The sequence below is a fragment of the Lampris incognitus genome, chromosome 3, assembly GCF_029633865.1.
Source record: "Lampris incognitus isolate fLamInc1 chromosome 3, fLamInc1.hap2, whole genome shotgun sequence".
Classification (NCBI taxonomy): Eukaryota; Metazoa; Chordata; class Actinopteri; order Lampriformes; family Lampridae; genus Lampris; species Lampris incognitus.
Window position 1 is genome coordinate 115,092,300 of NC_079213.1, and position 12,261 is coordinate 115,104,560.

The 12,261-nt window shown below is 49.4% G+C and overlaps 1 protein-coding gene across 1 annotated transcript; it reads right to left on the reverse strand.

Moving 5' to 3' along the window:
• Window positions 1-34: 34 nt before the first annotated feature.
• nphs2 (NPHS2 stomatin family member, podocin) lies at window positions 35-10,483 on the reverse strand. The gene is made up of 8 exons (XM_056276939.1): window positions 10,198-10,483; window positions 9,640-9,743; window positions 9,330-9,402; window positions 8,915-8,997; window positions 7,040-7,299; window positions 5,878-5,950; window positions 5,479-5,600; window positions 35-113 (listed from the first exon to the last, which is right to left on the reverse strand). The coding sequence occupies exons 1-8, from the start codon at window positions 10,481-10,483 to the stop codon at window positions 35-37; spliced, it is 1,080 nt and encodes a 359-aa protein (XP_056132914.1).
• Window positions 10,484-12,261: the final 1,778 nt, after the last annotated feature.

The window sequence follows — 12,261 nt, forward strand, 5'->3', positions numbered from 1 at the left end:
ATTTAGAATACAATGAAACTCTTTTGCTCTGGTTTTAGTTAACCTCGCCATATCCATGTAGAGAAGACTGAAATTCTTGTGCTCTGGCCCTCTCTGCCTTAACACAGGGGACACTAGGACAAAGAACACAAGGACACCATCCCAAAAAAACAACATACTATGGATACTGTGAATTCATACATTATATACACAATATACATTACATGATGATGCAACAATGGTGCATATGGATGTGCCACTTGTTCAGCAGCCTGACTGCCTGCTGAAAGAAACTATTCCTGAAACAGGTGGTGTGTTTTGATGCTCCACTAACATTTATTTAGATGGAAGGAATCAGCACAGAACATGAGCGGGGTGGCTGGTGGCCTTCATGATGTTTTGGGCTTTCCTTTTGCAGCGGGTGGTGTAAATATAATGAAGGTGTGATGGCTCCATGACCATGATTGTTGCTGCTGTCTTTACAGTCCTTTGAAACAGTCTGCAGTCCTGAGCAGTCAGGTTGCCAAACCACACTGTGACACAGCCTGTCAACACCCTCTCCATGGTACTGCCGTAAAAGTTCGTAAGAGTTTTTGTGCTGATAAAAGCTCTGGAGACGCCTCAGAAAATACAGTCTCTGCTGTGCCTTCTTGAGGAGGGACTTGGTGTTGACAGACCATGTGAGGGTGTCTGTGATGTGTAAACCGAGAAATCTAAAACTGGTACAGGCTCAATGGTGGTTTTCTTAAAACAAAGTGGAACCACACACGATGACAGGTTAAAAATGTCAGTAAAAATTTGAGAAAGAATAACATTAATAACATAGTAATAAAGGCACATTGATATAGCTCACATCCTCCTTCACGTTGAATAAACCTGGACAAGCTCTGTCCGTCATGTTTCAGGGATGAAGAAAACATCAGAACCTGCAGAAACAGTTTCAGAAGCCCACAAAATCAGTCCTGAAGTCAAAGCAGTCTGCAGCAAGAGGCAGTTCAAGAAACAACCGAACCCACCGAACTGGGCTGGCACCTCTGTGGCTTCACAGGAGACCTCGTCTCATCTGGAAAGCTCTGATCAATGCTGTGGTGACTGTCGGGATGTCTCTGAGCTTTAAGGTGTGTGCACATAAGTGTGTGTGTCTCTGTGGGTGTCTGTGTGTGTGTTTTCCCAAGAGTGCTCTTCAGTATCATGCAGTCTGTCAAGACAAGTAAGCACACAACGTGCAGTATATTTGTGAGAATGGAAAAAAGAAGACAACACGATGGTTACTTAACCAGCCACTAGTGTGTTACAGGTCTGCAGCTACCCGTTCCTGCATGGACGGGAGCTGCAGGGAAAGCAAGCCTTAGAAAACACACAGACGTCTTTCTTTGTCCTGATGAGCTCACACGTGCTTCATGTACTGGTGTGTTGGTGTGTTGTGAATACCAAGTTACTGGTGTTATTTTTACTGGCAACCTTTTGTTTGTATTGACTGCTTTATTTTGGTGAAGTTTTGTTATTTTGGGTGCCCAAGCTGAATAAAATGACAAAATTGATGTGATTATAGCAAAAACCTATCCAACGTTACTACTAACATCATACTATGTGAGATGTGTCTGGACATGCAGAAAAATAAAAGTTGTTGTGTGAATTTACAAGGAAACTTTTTTTTTGGATTTGTGTGTGTGAAAGTTTCCAGATCAGCAAAATATAAAACAACTTTCCTCAGAACAGAAAATCTTCTTATGTGAAGGATTTTAACTGTGACTCTTTGAACAAAACAATACATACACTACTACCACTACTACTACTACTACCACTACCACTACTACTACCGCTACTACTACTGCTACTACTACCACTACTACCACCACTACTACTACTACTACCACTACTACTACTACTACTGCTACTACTACCACTACTACCACTACTACTACCACTACTGCTACTATCACTACTACTACTACTGCTACTACTACCACTACTACTACTACCACTACTACTACTACTACCGCTACTACTACTGCTACTACTACCACTACCACTACTACTACTACTACCACTACTACTACTACTACTGCTACTACTACCACTACTACCACTACTACTACCACTACTGCTACTACTACTGCTACTACTACCACTACCACTACTACTACTACTACTGCTACTACTACTGCTACTACTACCACTACTACCACTACTACTACCACTACTGCTACTACTACTGCTACTACTACCACTACTACTACTACTACCGCTACTACTACTGTTACTACTACCACTACCACTACTACTACTACTACCACTACTACTACTGCTACTACTACCACTACTACCACTACTACTACCACTACTACTACTACTGCTGCTACTACTACCACTACTACTACTACCACTACCACTACCACTACTACTACCGCTACTACTACTGCTACTACTACCACTACCACTACTACTACTACTACCACTACTACTACTACTACTGCTACTACTACCACTACTACCACTACTACTACCACTACTGCTACTATCACTACTACTACTACTACTGCTACTTTCGGCTGCTCCCGTTAGGGGGCGCCACAGCGGATCATCTGTTTCCATCTCTTCCTGTCCTCTGCATCTTCCTCTGTCACACCAGCCACCTGCATGTCCTCCTTCACCACATCCATAAACCTCCTCTTTGGCCTTCCTCTTCTCCTCTTCCCTGGCAGCTCCATATTCAGCATCCTTCTCCCAGTATACCCAGCATCTCTCCTCCACACATGTCCACACCATCTCCATCTTGTCTCTCTTGCTTTGTCTCCAAACTGTCCAACCTGAGCTGTCCCTCTAATATACTCCTTCCTAATCCTGTCCTTCTTCATCACTCCCAGTGAAAATCTTATCATCTTCATCTCTGCCACCTCCAGCTCCACCTCCTGTCTTTTCATCAGCACCACTGTCTCCAAACCATATAACATAGCTGGTCTCACTACCATTTTGTAAACCTTCCCTTTAACTCTTGCTGGTACCCTTCTGTCACAAATCACTCCTGACACTCTTCTCCACCCACTCCACCCTGCCTGCACTCTCTTCTCCACCTCTCTCCTGCACTCCCTGTTACTTTGGACAGTTGACCCCAAGTATTTAAACTCATACGCCTTTGTCACCTCCACTCCTTGCATCCTCACCATTCCACTGTCCTCCCTCTCATTCACGCATAGGTATTTTGTCTTGCTCCAACTGACTTTCATTCCTCTTCTCTCCAGTGCATACCTCCACCTCTCCAGGCTCTCCTCCACCTGCACCCTACTCTCGCTACAGATCACAATGTCATCCACAAACATCATAGTCCACAGAGACTCCTGCCTGATCTCGTCAGTCAACCTGTCCATCACCATTGCAAACAAGAAAGGGCTCAGAGCCGATCCTTGATGTAATCCCACCTCCACCTTGAACCCATCTGTCATTCCAACCACACACCTCACCACTGCTACACCTCCCTCATATATATCCTGCACCACTCCTATATACTTCTCTGCCACTTCCGACTTCCTCATACAATACCACCTCTGTGGACTAACAGCTATGTTATATGGTTTGGAGACAGTGGTGCTGATGAAAAGACAGGAGGTGGAGCTGGAGGTGGCAGAGATGAAGATGATAAGATTTTCATTGGGAGTGATGAAGAAGGACAGGATTAGGAAGGAGTATATTAGAGGGACAGCTCAGGTTGGACGGTTTGGAGACAAAGCAAGAGAGACAAGATGGAGATGGTTTGGACATGTGTGGAGGAGAGATGCTGGGTATACTGGGAGAAGGATGCTGAATATGGAGCTGCCAGGGAAGAGGAGAAGAGGAAGGCCAAAGAGGAGGTTTATGGATGTGGTGAGGGAGGACATGCAGGTGGCTGGTGTGACAGAGGGAGATGCAGAGGACAGGAAGAGATGGAAACGGATGATCCACTGTGGCGCCCCCTAACGGGAGCAGCTGAAAGTAGTAGTAGTAGTAGTAGTAGTAGTAGTAGTCAAGTATATAAAAATATGCAGCTATATTCTTACCAGGGATCTGAAAATGATCAGTGATTGGTTGCATATACCCTTTCTGATTGGTCAAGCTGCTCTTACCTGGGGAAAGTAAAGCCATGGTAAACAGAAGGTAGAACTTGATATCAAATAAAGAGCTCATAGAACTCAGTTATTTTTATTTCTGAAAGTCAGTTTTAATCAGGATGTCCTCATCATAGAGGATTTAACATAAACTATGTGAAGGTGTCAGAGAAATCGGATGTCTTGTGTAAACACTCTGACGTCACGTGGGCTCAGCAGATGGCCGGTGAGACTGGGAGCACTGGGATGGCCGGTAAGACTGGGAGCACTGGGATGGCCGGTAAGACTGGGAGCACTGGGATGGCCGGTAAGACTGGGAGCACTGGGATGGCCGGTAAGACTGGGAGCACTGGGATGGCCGGTAAGACTGGGAGCACTGGGATGGCCGGTGAGACTGGGAGCACTGGGATGGCCGGTAAGACTGGGAGCACTGGGATGGCCGGTGAGACTGGGAGCACTGGGATGGCTGGTAAGACTGGGAGCACTGGGATGGCCGGTAAGACTGGGAGCACTGGGATGGCTGGTAAGACTGGGAGCACTGGGATGGCCGGTGAGACTGGGAGCACTGGGATGGCTGGTAAGACTGGGAGCACTGGGATGGCAGCTCATCACATCAGGTGCTTGTTAAAGGACACTGTTGGTCTGATCCATACTGGCTGCCTGCCCACTAACTTTCCCCCATGTGGTCTGTGGAAGCTGACATGATCGTCACGTGTTTTAGCTCTTCTGTATTGAAGAGTTTTTAAGTATTGAATCTATGTGACGTCACACATCACTCTTCGAGCAGACTGCATGGCGCCCCCTAGTGGCGTTACAACAGACAGAGAGAAACACACTGCTTTATCAAAGAAACAGGACTAACTTTTATTTTAGGATGTCGACAATACAAACTAGCAACACGTGGATGGATTTACGTTTACTAGTCCTTTACATTCTACACAAACAACACAGGGCTTCCTAATGGAGGAATGTTAACCTGGACATGATGTGGGTCATTATCAGCTCAGGGTCTGTGATAATCCCCATCGTTATGCTAAGGGCACGGCCAGACATGCGTGACGGTAACGTTGATAGATATTGGCCTCCTGTTAACTTCCATCCCATGCCAGCGAAGGGGCGAATGAACCGTTCACTACCGGGGGCAAAGCAGCTTGGCTTGGTGTGGCCTTCAGCTTTGGTGAACTTGGAGTGGTGAATTTGTGAATTTGCTTTGTCATCGGAATCAGATGATCTATTTGCCCCTTCGCTCGCGTAGGATGGAAGAGTACGGGAGGCCAATATCTATCAACGTTACCGTAAGCTGATCCTAATGAACAGCTGAGAGCCCGTCTGTTACATCATCGGTGAGTCTGTCTGCAGCTCCTCTCCCGGTGTCTCTACAGCCGGTGGTGGTGGTGGTGGTGGTGGCGGAGGGTGCGAGAGGTCAGAGGTCATGGAGAGGAGGTTTGCTGGGAGGGGGAGGAGCATGGCGGGGAGTTGGTGGAGGAGGCGGAGGAGGCCTGGCTGGGCGGCGGCGAGAGAGGCGGAGAGCAAGTCAACCTGGATGGAGAGAAGAGCTCAAAGTCGTTCTGACTCACTTTCCCCTTCCCAACTCTTTCAGGTGGTGCTGGAGAAACTCTACATCATGTGACATGCAGAACAGGGAGCGCCGGAGCGCTGAGCGGGAACAGAACTCCAGACGGACTCTGACGTGTGGACATACAGACACGTCACATCTAGGATTCCCACACCTCCCAAACCATCACCACAGTGTTAATCATGCTGCTCATGACAACGTTAGTTGTTGATTGGCGGGTTCGATGGGAAGCTTTCTTACCTTGAGCAGAGCTCGGCCCTCGGCCTCGGCGGTCAGGCGGCGCTGCAGCTCCGCAGGCACAGTGAGCTCCTCCCTGACAAAGAATGACATGCACCCCATGTGGTTAACATGGACCCCCAAGTACAGGAGCTGCTTTAAGACCTGTATTTCCTCTGCTCCACCCCAGGCTTAAAGGGGCTAGAAAAACTTGTTGCTCCTTCATCAAAACTAGTTTGGTTTCCCCTGCAGTGAACCTGGCTGAGTGGCTCATTAGCATAACACAGCATCATTCATGACTTGAACCTGCTGGCAGCACCACTGGCCCCGCCCCCTCCCTTCACAGCTTTTTCTTGGGGGGGGGGGTTCCTCCCTTTTTCTCCCCAATTATATCCAGCCAATCACCCCACCCTCCCGAGCCGTCCCGGTCTCTGCTCCACCCCCTCTGCCGATCCAGGAGGGCTGCAGACTACCACATGCCTCCTCCCATACATGTGGAGTCACCAGCCGCTTCTTCTCACCTGACAGTGAGGAGTTTCACCAGGGGGACATACCGCATGGGAGGATCACGCTACTCCCCCCAGTTCCCCCTCCCCCCCGAACAGGCGCCCCGGCCGACCAGAGGAGGCGCTAGTGCAGCGACCAGGACACATACCCACATCCGGCTTCCCACCCGCAGACACGGCCCGTTGTGTCTGTAGGGACGCCCGACCAAGCCGGAGGCAACACGGGGACTCGAACCGCCGATCCCGTGTTGTTAGGCAACGGAATAGACCGCCACGCCACCTTGACAGCTTTATGTAAAACCTGACTGACTGTGTCTGGTGTGACGTCACTGGGAAGGTGAGTTGTGATTGGCTTGCCCGGGAGGCGTTATTAGGAGGCTGCTGAAACACGTGTGAGTCACAGTCTGGGGGAGAATGACAATGATGACGACAACATCAAGTCCAGGACTCCCAGACTGGACTCAGCGGGTTTCACACAGTACCCCTCCCCCTCCCCCGCTCTCTCGGAGACCCCCCCCCGCCCCATCAGTGTGGGAATGATGACTGATGGGAAGAGTCTTGGGTGTTTTGAAGCAGGGACAGCGGGGAGGGGAAGCTGCGAGCTAACACACGTGTTATAGTTTAGCCGCCATAACAAAGCCCAAGCAGGCGGAGCCTCCCGCCATTTCCCCCTCACTCACAGCTCCGCCTTCTCCACCCTGATGCCCCACCGACACACCACCGAGTCCGCAGCCAGCTGGACCTCCTGGGCGATCCGCCTCCTGTCCAGCAGGATGTGGCTGAAGTCCTGTTGGGCCAGGATGTCTCGGACGGCCCCCTGGACCACCGCCCGAACCACCGCCGTGACGCCGGCCAGAGACGAGCTGCACAGAAGTGGGTTCTCTATCCGGTAATAACAGACCGCGCCGAGCTCCACCCGCACCACGTCCCTGCTCACAACCTGGGGGCACAGGTGGGTGGGTGTGTGCGTGCGTGTGCGTGTGCGTGCGTGTGTGTGTGCGTGTGCGTGTGTGTGTGTGTTTGTGTGTGTGTGTGCGTGTGTGTGCACCACAGTGGTAAATATACTGGTAAGGTCGTCCGCTCAACGTGCCACTTACACTGTTAAAGGTGTGTATTTTACATTTGAATGTTGCCCTCTATTGTTCAGACATGTGAATGGCAACACAACGCATCAACATGCACACAGCACCTCAAGAGGACATCTGACAACAAGACCAGTCAGCCTACTGACAGTACCTCGTCACGTTACTTACTAGTCCTGTTATGATAACGACCGTGTATGTCCTATGTAGCTATGTATAGTAGGACTTTTACTACTCATACTATTCACAAGTCCTGCAATGGTGAGGACGCAAGGAGTGGAGGTGACGAAGGCGGAGGAGTTTAAATGCTTGGGGTCAACCGTCCAAAGTAACAGGGAGTGCAGGAGAGAGGTGAAGAAGAGAGTGCAGGCAGGGTGGAGTGGGTGGAGAAGAGTGTCAGGAGTGATGTGTGACAGAAGGGTACCAGCAAGAGTTAAAGGGAAGGTTTACAAGATGGTGGTGAGACCAGCTATGTTGTATGGTTTGGAGACAGTGGTGCTGATGAAAAGACAGGAGGTGGAGCTGGAGGTGGCAGAGATGAAGATGATAAGATTTTCACTGGGAGTGATGAAGAAGGACAGGATTAGGAAGGAGTATATTAGAGGGACAGCTCAGGTTGGACAGTTTGGAGACAAAGCAAGAGAGACAAGATGGAGATGGTTTGGACATGTGTGGAGGAGAGATGCTGGGTATACTGGGAGAAGGATGCTGAATATGGAGCTGCCAGGGAAGAGGAGAAGAGGAAGGCCAAAGAGGAGGTTTATGGATGTGGTGAGGGAGGACATGCAGGTGGCTGGTGTGACAGAGGAAGATGCAGAAGACAGGAAGAGATGGAAACGGATGATCCGCTGTGGCGCCCCCTAACGGGAGCAGCTGAAAGTAGGAGTAGTAGTAGTAGTAGTGGTGGTGGTAGTAGTAGTAGTAGTAGTAGTAGTGGTAGTTGTTTTAGCAGCAGTAGCAGCAGTAGTAGTAGTAGTAGTAGTGGTAGTTGTTTTAGCAGCAGTAGCAGCAGTAGTAGTAGTAGTAGTAGTAGTACTAGTAGTACTAGTAGTAGTAGTCATAGCAGCAGCAGCAGCAGCAGCAGTAGTAGTAGTAGTACTAGTAGTAGTAATCATAGCAGCAGCAGCAGCAGTAGTAGTAGTACTAGTAGTAGTGGTAGTAGTAGTAGTAGTAGTACTAGTACTAGTAGTACTACTAGTAGTAGTCATAGCAGCAGCAGCAGTAGTAGTAGTAGTAATAAATAATAATAATATATTTTATTTGTGGGCGCCTTTCAGAGCACTGAAGGACACTTTACAGAACACAGGCGTCCCCACAGACACGGCCAGTTGTGTCTGTGGGGACGCCTGGCCAAGCCGGAGGTAACATGGGGACTTGAACCGGCGAGACCCGTGTTGGTAGGCAAGGAATAGACCACCGCGCCACCCGGACGCCCCAAAACAAGCTAATCTAATCTAATGTAAAGATGAGTACCGAGTGAGGCGGAACCTGAAGCATCTTCAGCCGGATGTCCACAGTGTGACACACATCCAGGAAGGGGAGGTGGAAGAGGAGGCCTGGGGGGAGGAAGAGGGAGAGAGAACTCAGAGCTGACAAGTGCAACAACATGCTTCCTGTCTCTGATGCCTTCGTCTGTTTTTCCAGCTCTTATTCTCCAGAAACACCGAGACATGAGTGCTTTCTTCTATGCTCAGTCTGTGTGCTGCAGTTTTGACCTTTGACCCCCACGATAGGGGGTCATCTATAATGTGGTGATGGAGGAACTGAAGCTGATTGTACTGCTGCTCTCTAGCACGTCACATGTCAGTAGAAACAGTCACATGCAGCCTAATGAACACCTTTCCTTTTCAGGGAGCTACAATGAAGGACTACAATAACCAGCAGCCACCTGGTCCTCTGGCTCTGCCCCTCAGCAGGTGACCCAGTCTGAAGATCACTGCCCGCTCATGCTCCCTCACCACCTGTCAATCAAAACCACAGCTGTCAGTCAGAGGATTACAGCATTATGTGATGGTTTTCAGAGCTCCTAGTGAGACGACTGGAGACGGCGCCCGGAGGCGGCGTCTTGCTCCGGTTGCGTCCCTGCTCACACCGACATGAAGGCTGTACGCCGTTCAAACGGCAGGGAGGAACGTACGGCATCTGTAGTGAGCAGCAGGGAGCGCTGCAGAGCATCATGGGAGGAGTTGGAGGCGTACTTTGATGCAGAACCAGATGGAGATGGGGAGGAAGAGCAGAACCAGAGCCAGAACCAGAACCACCAGAATCCACTCACACACTCCCAGATTCCTCTGCTTCACACCTGGACACAACCAGAGCAGTCCAACACAAGGGCACTTTGTTAGGGGCAACTGTTCAGTCTGAAGAACATCTGCTAATTTATCTTTAATGACTTTAATCATTATCTGACGCTCACGAGCACAAAGAATAAGCAGAGCTTGTAGCAGCTTTATGATTATCATAGGGTGGTGAAATGGGTTTTAAATGTGTTTTCATATTTAAACAGGTCACTCTCAAGGCCACGAGGAAGGCATTCATATGACAGTTTGATAATTACACTGACTGTGAGGAAGGACAGTTAATTTAAAGTCGACCGTCATGTTCTCTGTTGGTCTTCATAGTTCTCTTTGGTCCACACAGACCATGATACAGACCTGGTCCTTCTCTCCGTCTCAGGAGGTGCACGTTACTACGGGCCTCAGACAGAAATATCTAGACTCTTTGGTTGGAATGTTTCCTTCAGGGGGAAAACTCACCGTCATCCTGCTGCTCCGTCTCCAGCAGGTCCAGGCCTTCATGCTCCATCACGCTGTCCACGTCCACCACACTGCATTTCACCATCCCGTCCTTCTCCTCCGCTGGCCCGGGTCTCTTTCCTGCCAGTCTCTCCTTCTTTTCTTTAGTTTCAAACCGGTCCGTCTGAGCAGGTCGACCCCGACCCCGGCGACCTCTGGGGGAGGCCGGGGTCTCTCTCTCCCTCCGGGACGTTTTTCCTTCTCTTAGGGTCCGGGTGGAGGACGCAGCAGCAGATTCGTGGACCATGTTGGACATCTCTCCTCGAAGATGCAGCAAGGAGCATGGGACCAGATGAAACCAGGTGAGACCAAATCGTTGTTCTGGGGAAAATGCTGATCAGGAATTCTGCTGCAGAACTGAGGCGGGTGGTGCCATCGGTTAATGAATGAGAGACACTGGAAGGACTAAGATGAACTGAACTCCACTATGGATAGAAGTGGCGATGCCTTTCTCTCTCACCTTCTCTTGCTCGTCTTGCTCTGTCTGTCTGTCTCTCGCTCTCTCTCTGTCTCTGTCTCTCTCTCTCTCTCTCACGGTCTCTCTCTCTCTCTCTCTCTCTCTCACGGTCTCTCTCTCTCTCTCCCTTGCTCTCTCTCTGTCTCTGTCTCTCTCTCTCTCACGGTCTCTCTCTCTCTCTCTCTTGCTCTCTTTCAGTCTCTGTCTCTGTCTCTGTCTCTCTCTCTCTCTCTCTCTCTCTCTCTCTCTCTCTCTCACGGTCTCTCTCTCTCTCTCCCTTGCTCTCTCTCTGTCTCTGTCTCTGTCTCTCTCTCTCTCTCTCACGGTCTCTCTCTCTCTCTCCCTTGCTCTCTCTCTGTCTCTGTCTCTCTCTCTCTCTCTCACGGTCTCTCTCTCTCTCTCCCTTGCTCTCTCTCTGTCTCTGTCTCTCTCTCTCTCACGGTCGCTCTCTCTCTCTCTCTTGCTCTCTTTCAGTCTCTGTCTCTGTCTCTGTCTCTCTCTCTCTCTCTCTCTCTCTCTCTCTCTCTCTCTCTCTCTCGCTCTCTCTCTCTGTTGCTCTCTCTCTCACACACACACACAGACACAGACACACACATGGAGAGTTTTATTATGAGGAGGCATGGGAGTGTTGTAGTTTCTTCTAGAAAGGTCTTGAGGCCTCAAATGACTTCACAGTTTTAATGAGGGCAGATTCTGGGAGTCAGCGTGTCTTTGAATGGAATGTGCAGACTCATGTCTTCACTAAGAGCCGATGGGATTTTTCAGTGTTTTTACTGCGGGGACATGTTTCCTCCCAGTCGCTCATTAAACTACAAATTAAACCTTTGGCTCGCAAAGTGTGATCCTCCCACGCGCTACGTCCCCCTGGTGAAACTCCTCACTGTCAGGTGAAAAGAAGCGGCTGGTGACTCCACATGTATGGGAGGAGGCATGTGGTAGTCTGCAGCCCTCCCCGGATCGGCAGAGGGGGTGGAGCAGCGACCGGGACAGCTCAGAAGAGTGGGGTAATTGGCCAGGTACAGTTGGGGAGAAAAGGGGGGGGGTTAAAAATGCTCCTGTCTCTCTTAATACTTTTTCTTCTTTTGAATCTCTGGGTTTTCTTATAAATGGCCACCATCCAATACTGTGTATTTTAATCTATAGACCACCGAAGACTACCACTACTTTTATTCAGGAATTTTCTGATCTTCTTTCTTTTACTGTGAGCAGATACGACAGAGCTCTTATCCTTGGTGATTTTAATATACATCTGCTGCCCTTCCACGTCTTGCTTAATCACTGATTTATTAACCTCTTTGAGTCTTTTAATCTTGAACAATCTGTAAAGGAGCCACCTCATAATAAGGGGCATACTCTTGATCTGGTGCAGTCTTGTAATGTTTCTCTTAATAATACTGAACTGCTAGAGTTTAATGTCTCTGACCCCAGCGCTGGGACTTTCCATACCCTTCTCCCTGCTCACAAGCACATATCGAGCTACCTGCAGCCGCTCTGGCTCTTTCATTTCCACGTCAGCTAGCAGCTTGAGAAAGGGTTTTATCGGCTCCGGCTAGTAATACCTCTAACAA

What these genes read in the sequence shown, in the direction of transcription:
- nphs2 (XM_056276939.1), bottom strand. Translation starts at nt 10,483, where the DNA reads ATGGTCCACGAATCTGCTGCTGCGTCCTCCACCCGGACCCTAAGAGAA. An exon ending in GACGGAGCAGCAGGATGACG is followed by an intron (nt 9,744 to 10,197) that starts GTGAGTTTTCCC and finishes GGTTGTGTCCAG; the next exon opens with GTGTGAAGCAGAGGAATCTG. An exon ending in TCCATGACCTCTGACCTCTC is followed by an intron (nt 114 to 5,478) that starts GCACCCTCCGCC and finishes TCTTTGTCCTAG; the next exon opens with TGTCCCCTGTGTTAAGGCAG.